Source organism: Pterocles gutturalis, unplaced genomic scaffold (genome assembly GCF_000699245.1).
Source record: "Pterocles gutturalis isolate BGI_N339 unplaced genomic scaffold, ASM69924v1 scaffold21249, whole genome shotgun sequence".
Lineage (NCBI taxonomy): Eukaryota > Metazoa > Chordata > Aves > Pterocliformes > Pteroclidae > Pterocles > Pterocles gutturalis.
The window spans coordinates 80,732-105,019 of NW_010131231.1; the positions used below are offsets into that span (position 1 = coordinate 80,732).

The 24,288-nt window shown below is 35.8% G+C and overlaps 1 protein-coding gene across 1 annotated transcript in view; it reads right to left on the bottom strand.

Moving 5' to 3' along the window:
• PRKX (protein kinase, X-linked) overlaps positions 1-19,546 on the bottom strand; it is a gene marked incomplete at its 5' end in the record, with an annotated part of 27,485 nt that extends 7,939 nt beyond the window's left edge. The window contains 5 exons of the mRNA XM_010080551.1: positions 313-370; positions 4,692-4,787; positions 10,681-10,800; positions 17,292-17,555; positions 19,378-19,546. Coding sequence (XP_010078853.1) covers positions 313-370; positions 4,692-4,787; positions 10,681-10,800; positions 17,292-17,555; positions 19,378-19,546 — 707 coding nt within the window. The remainder of the gene's footprint in view (positions 1-312; positions 371-4,691; positions 4,788-10,680; positions 10,801-17,291; positions 17,556-19,377) is intronic.
• Between the last annotated feature and the right edge of the window lie 4,742 nt (positions 19,547-24,288).

A 24,288-nucleotide genomic window follows, 5' to 3' on the forward strand; every position in this document is an offset into this window, starting at 1 on the left:
GCGGGGAGGGGAAGAGGAGTAGGGGAAGGGAGGGAAGCTATTATGAAGGATAGCATTAATCCAGACCAATAGGAGTATGATTTCCAGAAATACACAGAATACACAGTTAAACTTTGCATTTAGGATTGCACAACTGAAGTAATGTATGGGAAAATACAACTCAATTTAAGGCTTATGAAAACATGCTTAAATTATCTCCTCATTATCTCCTTATGAAAACAAAAGCTATAGAAGAGCTGTTCTACATCCTTCCTCCAGAATTATTTCAACCTTGTGCTAAGTTCTGTGTTACACTTAACATTTTATACTGACCTTCATATTTCCTAATCGTCTTGTCCTGTCAACCACAAGCAGCTTCTTAATAAGGTCTCTGCAGTAAAGAAAACGTTCTCTGTTAAACTAAAGTAATTTATATTTGACTGTTATATCAGTGTTACAGAATATGAGCATACTTCCCTTTGACTAGCTAATACTGTGTATAATTTACTCATTCATTTCCTTCATATTTTAGGACACTTAAGAGTGAATGATAAAAAATAATAACCTGTTCTCAAAAAAAGTTGCAGAATTCTTGCAAGTTCCTTTTAGACTCCTTCAAGAAACAAAGGAGAAAAAACTTTCTCTCCTCTTCTGCTCTCCCCAAGTAGTACTATATCTTTCTTTGTATTTTTGTATTTTGCCGGGCATTCCAAACCTCAAAATGGATCTCAAATCTATTTGGCAGAATACAACTCTAATATATATTGAAGATACAGATAAAGCTGCACCCTCAATTTTATACATTGACATTTAAAAACTGTGGCAGCTAAATATTCAGAGAAACCATGGAAGAGTTAGTCATCTGCTTAAAACTAGTAACATCTAGCTTTAATTTCACTGAAAATGAAAAGCCTCTGCAGAGATTCTACTTCATTGAACAGTTCTCCATAAAGTCAAATCAACATTTTAAAAGTAGAACCTAAGACATAAAGGACTTCCATTTTAGTAGCACTGTACTTTAAATATTAAGCACCAAAAAACTCCAACATAAATCAAAGTGAGTATCACAGTTTATTGAGTCAGTTTGATTACTTATGAGTTGAGAGAAAAATCTGTCTTCACACTTCTATAGACAGTTACGTTTTAACTCAAATATTATTTTGCTATTTATTTTTAGAATAATAGTATTATGGTCTCATTGCATAAAGTACCAATGACAGGATATAACAAAAGTTTATCCATCCTTCTTCTTTCTATAGCCTCAAGTAGACCAGAGAGATGCAATACTGACTAAAACGCTGGGGATCTACAGAGTATGGCTAACTCAAATTTTTAAATTTGCATGAGGTTTAAAAAAAACCCAACAGCTTTATATACAGAAAAGAATGCAACCGTATTAATGACACACTTGCCTCTCTCCATCCTGAACTGTAACACCTGCTATCCCAAAACAAAAACACTATTCTGTCACCTAGCCTTCAAATCACAAAGAATATGTGAACTAAGAACGAATGTGCTAGACTGTTTGAAAAGCTATCGTATTTGGCAGGTATATAGTTCTAAAATTGAATTGGAAAAACATTCATTTGCCAGGTAAGAGGAGAATAAAAAAGTCAAGGTAGAAAGCATTTTTTAAAACTCTCATGATCCTTCCAGACAATCAATGTTTGGATTAGATTAAATCATGTGATTGACTCCTTTTACAGTCACCTTTGCAGAAATACCTCCTTCTCATTCTCCGCAGAGAAGACTAGTCCTTATGAAGAAGCCTACAAGAACAGCTATAACTAGACTTTAAAACAGAAGTGGGACTGAAAAAAATCCAGAAACCCTGAAGTATACTCACAAGCTATATGGCCAGAGATAAATCATGGAGTTTCCTATTCCTATATAACCAGAAAACATTAAGTGGATCACTCTGGGCTTGCTTCAAAAATTCTTCTTAGAAAATAACAGTTAAAGAAGGAGCTTGCTGAGCAATATTGTGTTGTCACTAAAGATGAACACATCTGCTGTATTCAGTAGAACTAACATCCATTAAATTGAAACACATAATAAATAGTTTAGTGCTTCTTTGTTACACAGTTTCTAAAGAATAATATAGAATTTGGAAATTATCATGTTAAAGTCAATCCAATAAATATGTTGCTGTGTGTACTTGGGAAAAGAAATTCTACATCAAGGTCTTTCCAAACCAATTACCATTAAACTGCTGTAGCACTGATGTTTCGTTCGCTATTTTCCAAAACACTCTTTGCAAAGAAAAGTTTATCAAATCATTTAAAAAAATATAAAAAATAACTTATAAACACATTAGTGGCCAAAGAAATAGGTGGAATATAATTCATACTTGTGTTTTTTCAGAAATGAAGTAACAAAAAACTCTGTGGACAGTCTTATTTTGGAATTTCTACTTGATTAATTTATTATCATTATCATCATGGCAGAAGCTGCTCTTCAGGAGAGATCTGAACTGATGGTCAAATATGTCAAGGACTTCACATATACAGGACAAAGGACTTGGAGAAAACATCTGATTAAATTGCAAGGCGGCTAACAAAAAATAGACACAGTAGAGAGAGCAATGTGAAGAGATGCTAGCTCAGGTCAGAAGGAACAGCTCTTATACAAGACACATAGCAGGTATACAACACAGTTAAGAGACAGTGAACACCATGCAGCAGGAGGGAAAGCAAAAGTGGTAGAGATTCAAAAAGTAAAAATGTAGAAGGGTGACAGGGTGTAGGCAGGTAGAGAAACGTCAACCAGAAAGTTTACGTGGTACATCTAGGTAGAAAAGTTTTCTCAGAGTCCAAAAAGGAAAATAGCTTTGTTTCCTAGGAGCAGAGAGGTAAAGTTCAATTGTTATAAACATTGCATAGCACTAATACTGCAGACATAGCCTGGATGTGACAGGACCCAAGATAGTCCTCATCCTTGCTGAGATACCAACTGATAGGAAGAAGATAGAGAAGTCAAATGGGATATAAGTAAGGCAAGAAGAGGACTGTTTTCTTAGGACAAAATAATCTTGGCACTTGCTTTAGGCTAACGGTGCAGAGATGTCAAAGACTATGCAGTTCTGCATATTGTGGTTTAGAAAAAGGAAGAGGGGTTGATGGAACAAGAGAGACACAATATGCTAGCAACTCACTGCAGAAAGCAAGTGAAGCCATGTAAATGAATGAGCTCACCCAAAACCAAGGTCTGAAAGGAGGAAAGTCCAAGCTAGAATCCCATGAGACCCCTTAAAGGCAGAAGTATAATGGGAACGAGCTGCCAAGCACACACTGAAAGAACATCTGGATAAGAAAATCTGGAAAAGAGGTGTATTGGCAGCTATGTTGATTAATGTATCCTACAATTCATTGGAGTCATGTCTAGACTGAAGACCAAAACCTGCATATGCATGCTTATTACTATAACTAGGAAACTTCACAGCATAAGGTACCTTCTGGATAGTAGAAACCAGTGTTGGTCTGTGAATGTCAAGCACAAACAGAAACTAACAGCATCCCTACTTTTAAATAATTTCGCCATGTAGAAAGGCTGCTAGTGATCATAACCTAATTTGAGCTGTTCATCTTCTGGTCACACTCTTATACTTCAGTCCACACAATAGTATGTGAGGCAGTTTTCTTCCCAAGACAGACTGGGTTAGGAAGATCACACAATGAGACTACACTAAACTGGAAACAGCATAGAGATAGTAAGGGAAAACTCTGTTAAGAACAGACACAAATATGAGACACTAATCAGCCTAAGGTGATGTAGACATGCTTGATTCAGTGCACCTGATGATTCAACGGAGGCTTAAAAAATCCTCCTCACATCATTACTTTTGCAAGAGAATTCATAAAAAGTTCAGAAAAGTTTGACAGATTTCTTTGCATTTGCCATACAATATTTTATCTATTCACCTAGTTGTGACAGTAAGCAAGTGCCATCTCTAAGGTCTCTTCTTCAAAACACCTTGAATGATTAACCTGGGAATGTACGAATAACTTCTTGTCCTCACCAGCTCAATCATCTTTGCTTCTGAGGAGAAACTCCAGGTTTAAAATTGCACTTCCTCTGTTCTAATGTTTACTAACAACTATTTCAATTATGGAATTTTTAAATCCGAAAGAAAGCATTTCATCTGCAATTTACCTGTAACGACTGGAAAATACTGTGAATAAAATCCACATATGTATACATAAGACTGCATATTGAACTGGGACCCTGCTGTCAGAAGTGGAAGTTGATTTTACACTGAAACTCTGAAGCATCAGAGAGTTATTTCAAGCAGTTACATTGAGAGTGGTTTAAATGGTACGTATGCATACAAAGGATCAGTGTAGTGCTCGTTTCCTGCTCTCCTAATTTTTACTTGTATTGAATTATCTCCAAATATTTATCTTCTTTTCTTTCTTCCAGGTACCAACCTGGTACCAGTAAGTTTTGTACAAGGTGGAAAAGCGTTTAATATTCCAAAATATGAAGTACAGTAAGAGAGGCAGATACTATCTTACAAGTGGATCTCCAGGTTCAAGTCTACCAAACACATAATTTTACTTGGACTGAAAGAATAAACATCATCTAAAATATTTTCCATAATGGTGTTTCAGAAAAATCTGAATCTGTTATCTGGTCTTCTGTGAAGATCCTTCAGAACAGCGCTCCAGACGTGCTTAGAATACAAAAGACAGTGTTGGGAGTCATGGACTTACTTTACATATAAATCCAAATGCCTCGGGAAATCTATTTTGCCAGCAAGAATCTTCTGATATATACCAAATGGATTGTCATCAAAAAATGGAGGAAACCTATTTTAATACAGCAAATTTTTAGAGGTTAGAAAAAGTACTTCTAAAAATCTTATAAACAGTTACTATGTTATAGTAATTCCTCTCAGAAATCATTGATTATCTAGTTCTTTTTGGTGGGGCACCATCAACTGAATACCACCTTGAAGAATAATTTACATTAAGGCTGCTATTGCAAAACAGAACAACATTTTTGTACGCAACACACTGAATACAGAATTAAAATTGAAGTACTACAAGAGAGATTTTGTTACATTAATACAGTAAATATATCAACTATGAAGCAAATCTTCAGTGTTAAAGTAAAAAATGCTTTGCCTCTGTAAAACCCAAGGGTATACTTTCCAAAACAGCATTACCATTTTTGATCTTTTCCTGTAACCGCAGGCATATCCTTATTCACTAGTTTCTATCTAAAGTGTCAAAGGACCCTCATATGAATAGATTGTCCAGTTCAGCTATTTACCTTTTGAATTCAAGTATATGTTTTGTTAGAGAAGGCTTGAAAGAGACAGACTGTTCAGAACATTAAATTCTCTCAAAGTGTAGTTGTCTTTTCGTGTTGGACAGACTTACTTCATAATCTTCCCAAGATGATCAGTAAATCAAGATGCAATTAAAATGCTACACTTACTATTTTCCAGAAAGTTCTTCATTAAGTTATAAGGAAACCTTTTAGGGGAATGGAATAACTAACTGCTCATTCACTAATCTCAGTCCCACCTTGACTTCTGTAACATGACCAACACATGCCTCTTACTATGCTTCTGTCTCAAAACCCCTACAGAATGGAAAAAAAGGGATTTTGAATATCAACCATATAAATCACAACCACTATTACAGTCCAATGTTTAAAATATTTTCATCTCTCCCTAATGTTTAGAATTACTTTCTAAGAGAACTTAGCAGCGTGTGTACACACAAATACAGCATTGGTGGCTTTGGAAATCATTGGTAGCACAAACAAGGGTGAAAGTGAAAACAACGTTCTTCAATCCATGTTCAGTCTTGAATTTTATGCTACTCAAACTAGCTTATACCTCAACAAGTGCTACACACTATTTCCATTATGTAAGTGTTTTCAGAAGTACTGATTTCGTCATTATTCAGCTGATGTTCAAACAGATTAGCATTTCCCTTGTAATACTGTAAAATGCAGCCACAGACAAAATCAAATTCCATCAGAATAGTTAAGTAAAGCTATCGTATGTGTAAGGTAAAAAAGGTAATACTTCAAAGCACAGAAAAGCATGACAAAACTGTCTGGTTAAGGAAAGACTGAAGAACATTTGTTGGTGTTGTTCAGAAAGCCAGAGTAGCTTCATTTTGAAAAACTGAGTAGTCTCAGATAGAAGAAATAGGAAAATATAAGAATTTCATGAAAAAAATATTTGTGTTTTTACAAATTCCTGCTTTGACACTAAAGAACAAGGAAAATGCAATTGATATTTAACATGAATAAAATTTTCCCACACCAGAGACACTATATAAGGTTTATTTTTTAGTCATGCAACATTATGTCCTTCACATTCTCCAAAGCAAGTTGACAAACAGTACACTCAATTACCAATTTTGTATTTGTTATTGCATATTAGCATCTATAAACACATAAAGCAATTAGAATGAGACTTTGTAACTATGTACTACAAAGATGCCAGCTGCAGTAGGCAGACTGGCAGGAAAGGCAAGGGTTTTTTCCTCCATCTCCAAACATTCTGTACACTACTGAGGTGCAAAATCAAGAATAAGTATGGGTAAGTTTTTATGTATTTACACACGTTTAAATTGGTCTTCGCTTTCCCACTTTGAAAATCTGGAATTGCCATGTCTAGAATTCTTGAGATAAATTTAAATCACACTTGGCTATATAATAATTTAATGGCATTACTGCTTTTTTCCTCCATCTCCAAACATTCTGTACACTACTGAGGTGCAAAATCAAGAATAAGTATGGGTAAGTTTTTATGTATTTACACACGTTTAAATTGGTCTTCGCTTTCCCACTTTGAAAATCTGGAATTGCCATGTCTAGAATTCTTGAGATAAATTTAAATCACACTTGGCTATATAATAATTTAATGGCATTACTGCTTAAAGTGCATTTGAACTGTATGCAAAATGAGAATAGCTTTGAAAGACTATATAGTTTTCTTACGTACAAACCAAATTACTTGACTCTGATACTACTTGTGTTAATCTTCTGTACAGCACAGATTTTAGACAAAACAAAGCAAGTATTGTGCTAGAAACTACTTAATAAATCAACAAACCCTGCCTTGGGTTTCAGACTGTCTTCACACCATAACAAACAGCTGCCTTTTCTTCCCACCAACTGAAAATAAGCTAAAAAAAACCAACAAAAAACAAACTATCCATATGGGACAACAGCTGCAAACCATTCCTTTTGCTAACTGATGCATAACAATGGCACCGACACTGGGCCCAAAGATAACAGATAGTTTTAGCAATGAAGAAGAGAAGACTTAAAACCACAAGGGAAAACACACAGGACTGAGAATATGAAACCGTAGACAGGAACTATTAGCTACCTAAAACGATAGACCAGCACATCACATATGACCACCAAAGCAAAAATGAAGAACACAAAGACCTCATTAAATGAGACAATTCAGTTAGCTATACATCTGATGACAGTACAATCATGACCTAACACATCTAATGTTAACTAGCAAGTATATTTTCCTCTATGGCAGACTGTAACAGAACACGTTTACTCAAAATAAATAGATCTTTCAACTCTTTCTATTGACTGTTTGGTTAGCTTGTTCAGATTAACTCTATGAACTTGATATTACTAATCTTCTGTAAATTCTGTAAAGATTTCTTCTCATCACTGTTTCTCCCTGTCATTTTCTCTTCCTATATTTTACTATCTTAAGCCTACATGGGACCTTGCCTTAAGTCTAGTATGTGCAGAACTAGAATTCTGTGGACCTCTAGGGATTAAGCTAGAGAAATAAGCCATTGTAGAACAGGAAAATGTGGGTTGTTTGTTTGTTTTTAGAGAGACCACTTCCTTACACACACACCTACCAATTCTTTTCAACTGCTTTTGGGGTTCAGAGAGAGTAACTTCAGCAAATAACTACCAAATGTCTTAAGTAATTTGCTCGCAGACAATAACCTACTCTTGAAGTTAGCTTTTGTTCACCTTCAAATAATAATAAATCTTCTTTGAATTTCAAGGGATAAAGCTACCTAGGACTGTTTTTGCATTAAAAGCCTTTGTAGTAAATTTCAAGCTGCATCTTGAGTTGGTGAGGCAAAACATTTTAAAACACTACTGCTAATAACAGCACAAAGCTGATAAAATGCTAAAAGCATATGCCCTGTGTGACAACCTGCCCTCATAAAGAAAACACACACAAGCCACAGTCCCTGCCACCTTAACCCCCAAAACCCCAGAATCTTAAAAATCCTAGGCAAGCAGTATTCATCTGTCTGCCCCGCCCTCTTCCCCACAAAAAAAACCAAACCAAAACCAAACCAAAAACCCAATCCAGACAAAAAAAATCAAAGTAACTAACTTGGGTGGAGTCCCTATGGCAGCTCTGGATGGGGACTCCACCCCAACACTAAAAAATAAAAAGAAGCATCCTATGCTCTTTTACCCTACAAAAAGAGCATGTTTAAACAAATACTGCAGTAAAAGCCACTACAAAATCACTTGCAGCAGACAGCTGCTCTGTCCATCAGCCTATATAAGATCTCAGTTGCCTTTTAGAAATGTATAATTTATCTCTATTGCTTATGAGTGTCTATAGCCAAAGCGCTTATATTAAGCTTGGGGGAATTCAGATCTCACTTGAGCCAGACAGCATCAGGACATAGAAGACCCTACATAGAAATGATTGCAGCTGTTCCCTTTTTTTATGAAGAACATATATCGGTCATACTCCAGTAGAATATATAGCAGTCATACTTCAGCACTCTGCAGTCTTGAGGTCTCACTGACTCCAGCGGTGAGATCTTGCTTGACTATCACCTGTAGTCAACATGTTAACTTTGGAAACCATGTTTCTGTTATTGCTTTAGTAGAGAGAATCCTATCAACATCTCTATAAGGCACAGAAAGGAAAAATGCCCAATATCCACTTACACTGAGACCACACAGACCAGAGGGCAGTGGCAGGAAGGTAAATCACTCAGACTGCAGCTGGGAGACTGCAGCACCTGTGCTCATGTTACAACACCAGACAGTTTTATCTATAGTCTTCATGCTGTCTAGGACTAAGATTACTGGCAACAAGGCTGCTGGGAATTTCTTGCTCCTTTCATCCCTCCAAGAAGGATTCCCTTGACCAACTTGGGCCACTCACCCTTACAGGGAGCAGTAGAAAAAAGGTGAAGCCTGGCCGCTGCACAGATCAGCCTACATAAATAACAACTTTTTATTAGACCAGTCAGCCAAGCCTGCCTGGGACAGTTGGGAACTATTAGTCCATTTTTATGCTTTTTCTGTCCAGAAATTACCTTGAGATTCAAAGTAAATGCATATGCAAGTCTTCAGGACATTAAGAAAGCAAGCAGTGGGCAGCAATGCTGTCCTGGGATAAAGTTTTGATGCTACTGGGTGGACTTCTTCACAGCAAACACATGCAATGGACTAGAGCTCTGAAGCGATCATCCATCAGAGGAACTCTCTGCTCAGGCAATCTGATGAGCTTGTCAAAACACCAGAAGAGTCCCCAAAGTTACCCTAAACTGCCAGTAGTGTTTAGAAAAAAGGCAAAATAAATCTATGCAAGGATGGTTTTGTTCTGACCCTTCTATGATGCAGCAGATCCAGAATGAAAGGCCGTAGGGGCAACCTGACATACACTCAGGGAACGAGAAGGCACAGAGGAGCACAGTGGGCCTGGTACTGAAAAGTTCTAACAAATATGAAACCAAAACTGATGAAATATACCATGTTTCTTCCAAAGCTATGAAAGACTTGCTTTCACCTGCATTTGCTCTGCTGCACCAATCATGGCAAAACTGATGTCTTTCAAAATTTTTATTTTTTTTTTTTAAACCTTCAAGACGTGTTGCCAAGACAACAAACAAGGAAAAACTTGTGGATGTCTTGTTCAGGACACAAGCAGAATTTTTAATTCTCCCTAAATCAGTTACTTCTTCTACTGAAAACAGTATTTCTTTATGAAATCAGAACAAATTAAGACAATTACTTTTACCTACCTAATACTTAAAGTCAGAAACAATTAATTATATTAATGCCAGAAAGGCTCTCTTCAGTTTGAATTTATATTTTTGGGAAACATCACTTATCAAGCAAATTCCAAAACACCAAAAGCAGCATTTGAGCAAACTGATTTCCAAACAGACCCTTTAAGGTTTTTCCTGTTCTTTTTTCTTTCGTTTAAACAAAACCAGTGCTCACTAGTAATACAAGCTGTACTAATGAAAGTCTTCCTACTTGCCACCATGCATTTTAACAGACCAAAGCTCCCGCTGCATTATTTCACTGTACTAGAAATTAATTACAAAGTTTCAAAGAAAATTGGCAGTCTTTAAATGTACACAATTTTATGTATACGAATCTAAACTTCAACAAAACCTGAATTTCCAAAACCCATGAGGAAGAGAGCAGCTGTTAAAAAACAAACAAACAAACAAAACAAAACAAAAACCACAAACCAAAACACACTAAAAAGAACAAACTTCTAAAATTAACAAATCTTCATAACAACAGTGATATACGCTCTTTTGCTTCCCAATTGCTTTCTTCAGAAGTAGAAATTAAACTGGTACATCAATAATAATTTTAGCCCAAATATGCTATTCCTAATATTGTAAATAGAACTAGTAAAGAATCCTGTAATACTATATTACATAATATTGCTGTGATACAGTAATTATTATCACTTACCCTGACAACATCTCAAATATAAGAATTCCTAGGGCCCACCAATCCACAGCTCTTCCATGGCCTTTGCTTTGTATAACTTCCGGAGCAAGGTACTCAGGAGTGCCACAGAGTGTCCACGTCCTGAGAGGAAAAGAAGAAAAAAACCCACAAAACAAACAACAAAAGTAGACTGAAGTGAAACTGAAATAACAGTGATGGAAAAAACCAAACACACAAATAGGAAGTGCCCAACATATACTTATGTGTTTATTGTATACAGGAACAAGAGAAAAAAGAAAGATCTCTACAAGATCTAAAAAGACTGCTTTGATGATGCTCCTCAGTTCTCCTGTAATAGAGATATATGGGAATTAAGAAACTTCTTGGCTGCAGGAAATATCTGTGCACTGACTTTCACAACTGCTGGTATGGTACTCTATCCATTAGGCTATACGTTGCTTTGAAACTATTTTTCACCCTGTAAGCTGCAGACCCTGGGAGTTCATGGACTACTTCTGACAGGCCCAGCAAAAGGCAAACTTGTTGGCCTTTTCCAGCAAAAGGAAAAATTTTTGTTTAGAAAAAACAAAGGGAAGAGGAGGAGATAAAAAAGTAATAGTTTAAAATGAGTAAATAGCTGCAGACATAAGTAAGATTCCTTTTACAATCTAAGTAATGTTTTTCAAATAGTATTGAAATGTAACCTGTCATCACTTCCACAATATCCATTGAAAGGAAAATATTTTGTATTTTTAATTATTTAAAATACTTACAAGGTGTAGTTAAGCAAGTGTGAGATATGTAAGTAATACTATTTTTGATATATTTTAATGTAATTTTTAGTCATGGCTTTCTTAACGTAACCTCAGGATATAAAAGTGTTATATTGCTAGATAACTGAAATGTGTATTTCAAATTGATGAAATAAATTAAAGCTAAGCAGTTCATGTTTACAAAGACCAATTTACAACTTGAAACAAATAATATCCTGAAAAAATTTATTTCGGAAATTACAAGTCTTCTTTGTAAAAATATCCATGTAGAATTTGCCAGACCTCACTATCTTGACTTAAGTTTAAATACGTGCTGGAGGAAAAAAAAATCTGCTTTCATTTTGAATAAATTACACTTTCCTAATAACATGTCGTAAGATGAAACTTTGAAAAATTGCTCACCAGTTCAAGAGAGGATGAAATAACAGCACAGAATAAGAAACAAAAAAAAAAAGAATATTGCATTTTAAGAAGAGTTTTAGTAAGATACGACAAATAATATAGTCACAAAATGAATGGTCACTGCACACAATTTCTAACTTGAAGCAAAAGAAACTCTAATTCTTTTATTTCTGAGTGAAGGAAGAAGCTTCTCCAATCAAAACTGTAACATGGTCCTGAACAAATGCACTAAGATGAACAGCAATCACCTTCAGAAGTAGTAAGTACTTGTTTCAACTTCTAGTTTTTCCAACCACTGTTCTGCTAAACTTAACAAACCTTATTTTCCTAACCACAAATGGACATTCAAGATGCATCTTATGGAATCTCAGACTGTCAGCATTTTTTTTTTTTTTAGAGATTAAGTAAAACATTTTTCTGAAATTGCAGAATTATTTTAGACAGAGCTTTTGGGTTTTTTTGTTTTGTTTTGTCTTTTAAGCTTTATCCTTGGTTCATAAAAATACTTAAGATCAAGGAAGAGGAGCTCTACAGTCTGTCAAGACTTGAAATGAAGACTTCTGATGCACAGACTTGAATTTCTTTAAGCTTGATTTTAAGATGGCAAAAGCTAAATTACTCCAGTTAAACTGTCAGAATGCATTAGACACACTATGCACTCAAGTGTTCCATGGTTCTTGAAATTACATTCATTAGCATAAAGAATACTACTTTAATTTTTATCATAAAAGAGTGGCATAATTTTCATCGCTAGAAAATATAAACTCATTTTCCAAATCAAGCACACTGAAGAAATTATTTCCTACAACACTGCTTTAAACACTACTGCCATCTAGCAGTTGCCTAGATCAGAAGAAAGAATCAAGAAATCAAGCAAAGCTTGTAATCAAGAAAAACAGCAAAGCTTTGTTGTCTTTTAAAACCAAACAGTGCCCCCTCCCCAAAACTGAAAAAGCTGTATTACAATTCATCCTATGGCTTTTGGATTTATACTGATTTAGCCAGCTCAGCTCTGTAAATAAAGCAGCTGCCAGTTTTACTCTATTTGGGAAGAAGGGCTGTACACGTAAAGCACCCAGAGAAGGCACATCCGTTTCAATGGACAAGCTAGATGGTTTGTGGGACAATACACCACAATGGTCATCCTTTCCTCACTGTGAACGCACAAATTCAGCAAAGATGCAGACTTCGGTGGTTTTCATCCCTTATCAAGGTCATTTACACAAAAAAAAAAGTCAGTCTCATATTTGACCATGACTTCCAGGATGACATAATTTGCTGGTGACAATATAACCCAAATGACCCTTGATTACCACACAGATTAATAACAAGGTCTTTTTTATTCAAGCAAAACGAAAACTACAAATTAAGGAAAGGCCAACATAACTTGAAGTCTCCTAGCTGCACTAGGAAATAAAATCTATTACCACCAGCAGCTCATACACTTCTCCTAATTTCAATCAAGATATTTATTTTTACTAACTATACAAAAACTTGGAGGAAACTCAAATTTTCTGTCAAGCTGTGTACTTGTGCCATAAGATCATGACTTGTATTTCCTCTTTTGTTGATCATGAAACAAACTATTTATTTTTTCAGAAAATGCATCAAGTAAATTCTATGAAAAGATGAAATAGTCCTAAGTATTTTTTTATCATTTCTATTTCATGACCGTTGCATATTCAACCGAAAATCCAGATCATCCTTTTGAAGATAAACTATAAAAGCAGAAAAATAAGAATAGACTGTTTCCTTCAAACTGCTACAAAGAGTCCACTGTTCTGGGTTTTCAAGATAAAAGCTGAACTACAGGTAAGCAATAGTTGGTAAGGTTTAACATGTAATTTTAAAACATTAAAATAAAGAATCTACTCTGGTCACAAAGATAAGCCGTAAAATAGTATTTGTGGGACTTGTTAACAGCATTATTTGAGGAAGTTAAGTATCGATGGTTAATGTATTTTAGCATTCTACACTCTTCAGCATCCGCCTCTGTAGTCCCTTAACAGGCTTCTTGCATATGAGCCAGAAATTCACAACGATCTCTTTTTTCGCATTCTCTTCTGGAAGTTTCTCCATAGCTCTATTCAATGGAGATTGCTTTGTTTCCAGCCCACAAAAGTTCGTCCTGCAAGACATACTTGCTTCTACAGTGACAAACACTACACTTTGCAAACAAGACTTGCTGCGTCTTGTTTTGCTTTTTCTCTTCAATCCACTCTGCAGATCAGTCATGAGGCACATCCAGCTTAAGCAACAGTGCAAAAGTATCCCCCGTATCTTTAAAGTTAACCACTTCTCAAGTTTCTAGGAAGCCTTTCATGGTTTGGGTTTTTTTGAGGAATGTAAACTGAACAAACTAAAATTAACAGCAAATAACATTCCTCAAAAAAAAAAAAAAAAAGTCCTAACTTTACCTGAAACTTTCATAACATTCTGAGTGAAATCTGTGCATAAAAAATATAAACTTCTATGAAGTTTAGTTTTGTGCTTCCCTGAAAGAACACAGAAATTAACAAACCTACCAAACCAAAAAAAAAAAAAAGTGAAAAAGATCAGAAACATGTTTAATGGATACACAGTACTCAAAAAGTGGCATATGCTTTCCAGAAAACGAAAGATCAAAAAATGTAATGGCAATAAAGTTCGAAGCAAATATTTTCTTCATCCTTCAGGTAACAGTCATTTATAAACACCCCCTCCCCATCTTTTTTCTTGATGTTGCCTTTTTTTTTTTTTTTTTTAAAGTAACGGCACATTAATTTTATGTGACTGTACTTAGAAGAAACTGAAAAGGTTGTCTTCAGTTAAGCAACACCAAGGCGGAAAAGAGAAGAAATAAACAGCAGCTGAGGCAAAGACACACCGTTTTGGAGAAAAATCTAGATTTTTTAAAATAAATTTCACTATAACCAAAAAGGGAGGAACAAGGACAAACAGAGTGATATTATCAACAAGGAACAGAAGGGGACAAGAAAACCTCCGTCTTTCCTCTTTCTCTAGAAAAAAAATAAATACAGACTAGCCCTTCAGACAAAATGTACCAATAAGAAGGTAAATGTACAGGCTGCTTCTCACAGTGGGAACACGAGCTCTAAGCCAGCCACTCTCTCTAAAGAGCAGCTTAAGTGTAGATAGACATGGTGAACACTTCACCCTTTCACACATGGTAATGGAAAGAAAGGAAAACATCTGCAGAAAAATCTCAATTAAGCAACTAGAGAATCATTCATGAGAAGTACTATGTATCAAGAATGTGTAATTGTATTGAAGGTCTTCTGCAGACCATGTTTTATTTTACATATCATGTCTTCTCTCCTCTAGGAATACATTTGTTGGCCCTAAGTGGCAGGCTTTCTCAGAGCTGTTTGAAAAACATATATACTTTGTGTTTTATTTTCACAATTCATATACACTGTATACACACATATATGCACACTCACATATATACACAAAATGTTCATGTGTACACATGTTTGTCATGCATAAAAATTGATCAAATAGTCTATGAAACAAACTAACCTACTGGAGTGCATTAGTGGATAAACTGCTGACAACTGTGTATTTTTACAGTGACAAAAACACCTTTGTAAAAATGACTACAGCTAGTGGGAAGAATACTACATAGATTGAAAAAAACAAACCAACAAACAAAGAAACAAACCCAAACAAACGCAACACAAAAAGCCAAACCAGACTTTCATAGGTAACTACCTGTGCTCTAACTGATAAAGTCCTTGCTCCTTCCATTTTTTTTGTTCTTTGTAATACCTGTTGTACATTTATAGGTAAATCAGCTAAGAATATAAAACTATTATAGTGTTTTGTGATTCAATTCAGCACAAATTGATCAACTTCACTGCCACCTCAGCAATATAGGATGCAAAAAAAATAATTAAAAACCAGTAGTGGTAATTACTTTTGATGTCCTAAAATGTATTGGAACAAATGTACTCTTAAAGATTCACCTTCCAGATTGAAAAATATACCCTGATGTGAACTATCACCTTGTTTAATGAAAGGTTACTTCTGCATTGCCTTAAAGCCCACAGAAGTACAAATTAAGAATAACCACTAAGTGGCAGTATCTACGTGTAAAAAGGAAGTTGTAAGAATTTATATGAAAATGTCTCATAAACAGATCATTCTGCTTTCTTACACGGAAGAAGTAGCCTTACCTCTTCCTGCAAAAAGTTATTTTAATTTAAATAAAAAATAAAAAAGCGACAACATTTGTAGACCTATCTGCTTGCCCAGTGGAAACTGAATTCAATCAAACATGTTGATATTAAAATGCTGTGGTTTTAAAACAGACTTTTAGACCTTAAGGGTGACTAGAACAAGCATACTTCTTAGTTGCCTACCATTCTTCTGTGCCGAGGCAACCCAGCACCGAACATGTAACCCATAGGGAAGCAACCTTTATGACCTCCATAACACCATTTAATTTTTCTCATCTGAGTTTTACTTCATAAGGGATCCATTAAGAGTAGCTTCCTCAGATCCACCTTCATTTCAAATTGATCTTGTGGAATTTCACACACACACCCCCTGAACTGATGGCAAAAGCAGCATGAAACAGGTAAACAGATGGGTGAAGAGGATGAGAACGAACTCGCTTACTAGGCTGCCTCAACTAGAACAATCAGATATTGTCTCCCTCAAAAGGCATCTCAAGGGCATAATACCAAACTTTGTCACACTGCTTTTCTAATATGACAGGCTAGTTTTTTCTTCCCTGTTTTTTGAATCCCAGTGACAGCTCTTGCTTCCTCTTAGGAACATGTATTATAATCTTGGAAGAGTAGTTCAAATGGAGAGAAGAGAAAAATCACTAAGGAAAAACCACCTCTGCATTATCAAAAAGTTTACATACACTAGTAAAACGGACAGAAGGTTGACAGTACTGTAGAAGTTGAAGGTAAATAAATCACTTCTGAAGCTGGCCTTATTGTTTCTGTCTAGACTTTGCAGTTTCGTTTTAGCAACAGGATAGTGAAAACACAGTATTCAGCTTTAAAATGTTATTCTCACATTTCAAAAATCTCTCTAAAAGGAAAGCAGAAGGAAACACGAGTTACAAAACTTCTAGCACTTCAACATATATATAGAATATTAATGTCCCATTTAACATACTGATGTACATATCTCAACATTTGCTCATATTACTTCACTGAACTCCCTTTACCCAAGGCTACTGCTGAAAACTTAAATGTAACAAAACTAGTCATATAAAAATATTTTTCTATGGTAGCTTATCTGTGATATTCTAGTTATACCTAAGGTGGTGGTTTCCATGTGGCCATTTTAAGACTATCATATTCTTCACATTAAAGGATTTGACGTCTGTGAACCACATGGAGTATTACATGAAATCCTGAGTTCTGAAATCAAACTTTTTTTCTTTCAACTGTTTAACACGCAAAAATGTAATTACCATAACAAAAACCTACTTACCTATCCACCAGTTTTTTAGCAAATCCAAAATCAGTAAGCTTGATATGTCCTTCCTTATCTAGTAAAATATTTTCAGGTTTTAAGTCTCTGTAAACTATTTCTTTGGAGTGCAGGTATTCTATTGCACAAATAATTTCTGCAGAATAAAACAGTCCTGTGCTGTTGTTGAAACGCCCCATGTTGCGCAGGTAACTAAAAAGTTCTCCTCCTGGCACATATTCCATTAACATATATAAAAACCGATCATCATGGTTGGTCCAAAATCTGTAATAAAAATATTATTTTATTGAATAAACAAATTATCTCTCTTATTGTCTTTAGAAGTAAATTTCTGTAAAATTATATCCGTTGCCCCAACTACGTACACAATTAATTTATAGTTCCTATTCCACAAATATTAAATAAATATTTAAAATAATCTATCAGGATTACGTAACAGACATTCAAGTAGCCAACTTATTAACCTGAAAAGTTAACCAGTTAGTTCAGGATGTGCACAGCACAGGCCAAGAAAGAAAACCTAACTGATAGACTTCATTGCACTGTATAACACAGGTATATCCTGCCAGTCTGCTAAGCCCAGACAATTCTTACACACCTTGCATTTTATTTAATCAAATATTGCCAAAGTGATGGGGGGTGAGCAGAATATGCTTTTGTAAAGATATTTATGACAAAATGTTCACAAACAGGACACCAAAGAGTCCACTTCCCCTCTCCTATCCCTTCCTCCCTGGAAATATACAACCTGAATTAAAGCATCAAATCACAGTGCTTGGTCTTCTACAGTATCTTTAACAAAAGCAATAGAAAAGAAAAAATTACAGCAAAACATTTCTGTGCCTCAGAATTAACCTAATGCTAAGTACCTTTCATTCCTCAGACTATTGCCTTTAATTTAAGAACTATTATTGTGGTACATTCATTACTAGAGCGCAGTAAAGAGCAGCTAAGGAAGAAAGAAAATCAGCCCATGTGACTTTTAAATGCTTCATTACAGAATACAAGAATCTTCTCTCTCACATTCCCTAAAACTAAGTTGTTTTTCTTTCCACCCACATTAAACAACTCATATACCACACACTCAAATGTAACTCAATAGTTGAGAGGAAAATAAGTATCTAGTACCATCTTGAAGAATATCCTACCATTTTAAAACAAACATATTTCCCTATTACTGTGATAACAGATAAAGAACTCTGTACCTCTACCTACTTTACTGATACATAGACATACACATAAAAACCTGTTCCCCCCGTTCTGTCTGTATTTTAACCAGTCTAACCAGATTTACACAGTCTCTCCATCTTGCTTTCCTGCATGCATCTCAAACTCCACAAATGCTAGAACTCATCTTACTGATACTACGCCACACATTGGATTTCTGAGCACTGGCTAGAAACTAATAGCATCATAATGCTGGAAAAAGCAACAGCACTCCAGGGAAAAAGCCTCCTCCTGCAGGGCTCCTTCCATCTTTCAGATGACTACCATGCTCTTGCCTCTTCTTTTCCCTCTGATACTCTCTTAGCCTTGGGAGGAAGCTATACTCCCTGCAGCTAAAAATTAACTAAGGCTAATTTTGTCTAATTTTATGTAAAACTGATTAAGGCAGGTAAATGCAAAAACAAATGTTGGTCAATGGCCCTGTATCCATGCATGAGAAAACATAAATGAAAATCAACTGTGCAATTACCCAGAGGTTTAGTTACCTATAAGACATATATATGTAGAAATACTTATTTTCTCACCATTCTAACATCAAGAATCATTTTAGAAGTCATTTTGATGACCAATCCTAACATTTCTTCATTAGTATTTTCCCCTCACTTAAGAAAATTTCTCTTCTGCAGTATGAAAATAAGAGGCAGAGTAAAAAAAAGTTTAAATCGTGACTCTTGATTTTAAATTCTTGATTCTTCTATAATAAACACTTCAGTCTGAAGTCTATTTTAGTCTAGACTACATAATAGAAATTAAATGCTTGGTGTTTGTTAAGTACATAAGAACTTGCAATGAGACTCCGGAACACTTTAACTGCACTCATATATGAGTTAAATGAACTAAAAAAAACACAACAACTTACAATCTGATCAAAAAGGGGTGGCTGACTTCTTTCAAGACTGACTTTTCATTGTGCACATGTTGCTCTTGCTTCAGTCGAATGACATCAGGAATGCTCATTACTTTCAGTGCAAAGTAACGTTTGGCCATTTTTTCCTTCACCAGGTGGACACGCCCAAAGGTACCTGTGCCTGAAAAGTTGAAGAAGAAACATGAACTCATTGTAAAACAGGGAAAAAAGCAAAGCTAATTTAATAAATTAAAACCTATAGGAACTCAGTTCGTGGTTTGTTGGTCTTTTGTTTGTCTGTTTGTTTGTTTTCTCATCAATATATCTGTATTATATTTTTTTACCTGTTTTTATACAATTCTTTTTTTGGGATTTCTCAATTTTTAGTGATAATTATTTAATAAAATAACAGTACTGTGATACTGCCACTCTACGGATGATAGTGGAAGCATTTACTGCAAAGAAGAGAAGTGGTCCTGAGTGGTGGGATAAACTCAAAAGTAGAATTCAGCTTACTATATCCACAGTGTATGGCATAAAAGAAAAAAAAAATCATAACTGACCAAGAATGTAACGTTCAATTGTAATGGATTTAATAATTCCTCAACACAAAAACATACTTAACTCCCCATATATTATTTATTAAAACAAGGTAGCAAAAAACCAATTAGGGTTTTACATGTAGGAAGTCGTAACACAAAGAGTAGAGAATACACAAAAATCATAACAACAACAAAAAAATATTCAAAATATTAATCTACCAAAGTTCAGTGACTGAGAACAGCTGTCTGCAATTATTCAGGTGAGATTATTCCCTTAAATGTGCACAGAGAGTGATTAAATAGGATAAGGGAGTCTTGGGAAAAAATACATAAAAGTTGCTGACCCTTCTAAAAATGCACACACACAAAAAATCTGCTTATACAGCTGCACTGCTATATCATATGGAAACAGTAGATTTCAGGCACCTTTTTTTGTAATTAATGTATTCCTTTTTCAATCCACCCCTAAAAATAAGGAAAAAAACATATTGTCTTTTAAATAATGTATTACACATTTCTATATTCAATACAGTAGTCTTTAAAGTTCCTTTTAAGTGCATTGCACTCAAGACACCTATATGAAACCGAACTGAGTATTTCTCTTAGTTTGAAATGAAAGTTAAAAACTAGCACGTTTAGCCACACTGCTATTTGCACTGCAGCACAGTGTTATACCTTTGTAGGTGAACACATTTCAACTTGCTGTGTGGTTGCTCATTCTTTTTTTGCTCATTAAACAATGCCATGTAGGTTCCATTAGAACAGCACACCACATATTTTTAATCCTATGCTCTGAGAGAAATATGCGCCACTATAAAGGACACTTGGCATTCAAACCAATTGCCTAACTTGCAACTGGTTACTCTCTTGTTGAGAAATGCCTTCCAAAAAAGTAAAAATCTTACAGTTACGCTCATCATCAGCCCCTTCTTTGCACACACCCTAGCAGGCAGCCCATAGAACTGGTGTAATATTTTTAACTTGTATGTCAATTGATTTTGGATTGTCCTGGACAGTTATAATCAATCTACACCACGAGACAATTTTGTGAGATGTATAGTGAGTGCAAGGAGATGTGTATATACATGAAAGGAAATAGGTTGGTGGGGGGCATGGAGAGAAACCAAAAAATGAACTTCCAAAACTGAGTTACTTGGGGAGGGGAGAAAAAACAAGGGAGTTTTTGCCTCTGTTAGGTTATAGAAACTTAAGAATTTACTAAAAAAAAAGTTTTCTATATGTGTATTCTCCCTTAAAACATTTACATTTTATTTAACAGTTATAATATTGTAATATTATAAACATTTGTAATATTTTTAAGAGCATGGCATTTACCTAAAATCAAAACAAAATACTCATTTTACAAACTAGAAACTAACAACTTCAGCAATCCAGCTTTACGGAACTTGCAGCTCCATTACCAATACAGTTTTCAAAACCAGCTTTCAAGATAAAACTTCTAAATACACAAACCCACTAAGGATTACAGTTGTCCAAGTACAAAAGATTCCATCAACGCAGTTTTACATTCCCACCTGTCCTGAGTTACAGTTCTTTAACCGTGAAAACTGCAAACAGGTCTCAGATAAAGCCTGCTGTTAAGTGAAGTAAGCCATCAGGTTACCCTGGAAAATTTATCATGCAATTAAATCCTTTAACAATGCAGCCACATTACATGACTATACCTGTAAACAACCTTACTTGCATGGGGATGGGCTTCTGTAGCAAAAAAAAAAAAAGAAAAATCCCTTACCAAAAAAATGGCCCAAAAGCTTCCAAGCAGAGCCACTTGTTCAAGCTACTTAAAATACTATTTACACCTATACTGAACACATGGACAAAAAAATTCATTTATGTTATTTCGGAATTAGGAGCTGCAATGTAAAGTCTGAGTAAAAATACAAGAATAACTATAGTTGCACTGCACACCAAAACTAAAAATCATCTCAAACTTCTAAGACTTCCAAATGTGGACTCAGGGAAATTAATAGTACCAACCCCATAAGTAAATGCTGGTTTTATGTGCATTTTGATACTTGTATGAACAAAGTGCTTCCATAGACATATTCAACAGGAAAGCCAGAAGTGAATACATACCTAATTGTTCCTAGGTCTCTAGTGATCTCATGTTTCATGACTTGTTCTACTCGTCCTAGAAATTTTTATTTTAGAATGCTTTGATTTTTCCTTAATGTTATTGGTCTAACTTTACAAATGGTGTTGCTCAGAAATAACAACATTAATAATAATAGAAATCACATGTTCCACCCATTTTCAAAGAAGGACCTGTCGAGGACTTAATTTAGCAATGGTTCTAACTTTGGAAACATGGCCTCTTTAAAAACTTCTATGCCAGGAACAGCAAAGACTGGCAGGCTATTCCAGAATAGTGGCAAGCACCTAATTTAGACAGCCTCCAGGAAAACCAGAAGACCACACAGACAGGCAAGAACATACAACCTCCCTAACCAGTTTTATTGTTGAACTGAATGCAGACAGTCTTTTTTCAATCATCTTTAGCCCAATTTCAAGCAACCACAGAAATCAAGAAGACAATACAGACCAAGAAGGCATCTAACATCTGTTTTCAGACATCTCTTTCCCATTCAAGTCTTCTCAGAAAATCTATTAGGCCTACATCAGTTGGTAATGACAGTACGCAGACACACAACCACCACCCTTCCAGCACTTTTGACAAATAATATGCTCTCTTAAAGCCCTAAACAAAGCAGTAGTGATGTTTTGGAATTTACTTACACCATTCAAGCTGTTCAGTGAAACTCCCCTTTGAGTCAGCCCTGTGCCCTCGTGGCCAAGAAGGCCAATGGCATCCTGGGGTGCATCAGAAGGGGGGTGGTCAGTAGGTCGAGAGAGATTCTCCTCCCCCTCTACTCTGCCCTGGTGAGACCGCATCTGGAATATTGTGTCCAGTTCTGGGACCCTCAGTTCAAGAGGGACAGAGAACTGCTGGAGAGAGTCCAGCGCAGAGCCACAAAGATGATGAAGGGAATGGAGCATCTCCCTTGTGAGGAAAGGCTGAGGGAGCTGGGTCTCTTTAGCCTGGAAAAGAGGAGACTGAGGGGTGACCTAATCAATGTTTATAAATATGTAAAGGGTGAGTGTCAGGAGGATGGAGCCAGGCTCTTCTCTGTGACATCCAGTGATAGGACAAGGGGCAATGGGTTCAAGCTGGAACACAGGAGGTTCCACTTGAATACGAGAAAAAACTTCTTCACGGTGAGGGTGACAGAGCAGTGGAACAGGCTGCCCAGAGAGGTTGTGGAGTCTCCTTCTCTGGAGACATTCAAAGCCCGCCTGGATGCGTTCCTGTGTGATCTGATCTAGGTGTTCCTGCTCCGGCAGGGGGATTGGACTAGATGATCTTTCGAGGTCCCTTCCAATCTCTAACATTCTGTGATTCTGTGATTCCCCTCACTGCAGAGAGAAGCAAAGAGCAAGCATGGCGAGCACTATGTATTTTTTCAACCAAGAAAAAAGAAGACTTTAACCATGTGGAGCCATTAACAAGGGGGAGCAGGGGAACTTGCTGAAACTTAAAAACAGTTGTATCAAGTATGCAAATAGGGTTGAATTTATGCCCTCACACAAGACTAATTGTTGAGCTTTTTTTTTTTTTTTTTAATGCTTAGCCAGTCTCCAGACAACCAGATAAAGTCTGCACTCAAAGATTACTAAAATTAGAGTACCTCACTTCAAACTGGATCTTCTGCTCATGCTTTTAGCCACTTCTGCAAAGAATTTTAAAATTATCATCTTTGGAAATGGAGAGGGGGGTCATGATGGTCAAAGTGGGAGGCTGCAACAAGGTGTTGTTATGGTGGTTTATCACAGTCAAGAAGATCTAGCTGTCTTATAAAAGCAGGTCTTATTGCTGTGACTAGGTGACACATTCATGGAAAGAAAACTTAAAAATATGAAGCAGGAAAGTGGCAACATGTAAGATGGAGGCCCAGCTCCATAAATCTGAGGGCAAGTTTTTGGAAGCAAAAAAAGGCAGGGTTACTAATCTTCTATCAAAGCATCACTGCCTTCTGCCCTCCAGGAAGGAGACACTAAACTCATGGAACAGCTTCTGTTAATCCCCATGAAAGAATTGTTCAATTCTTTGCCCTGATCACCTCAGAGCTCAGCTGCACGAACCAGCTAAATTTGACCTGTAACAGATAAGTAAACATTCCTTAGGATTACCTTAAAATAGAAACATTCTGTACTTGCCCATCATAATGAAAGGAAATACAGTGTTTATAGATTTGCACAATATTCTACTAACATTTATTTAATTTTAGTTCAAACCAAGAAAACTTCAGGGACTGTGTACCATTCTGGATGAGTACCAAGTACTATCCTGCTGAAGCTACAC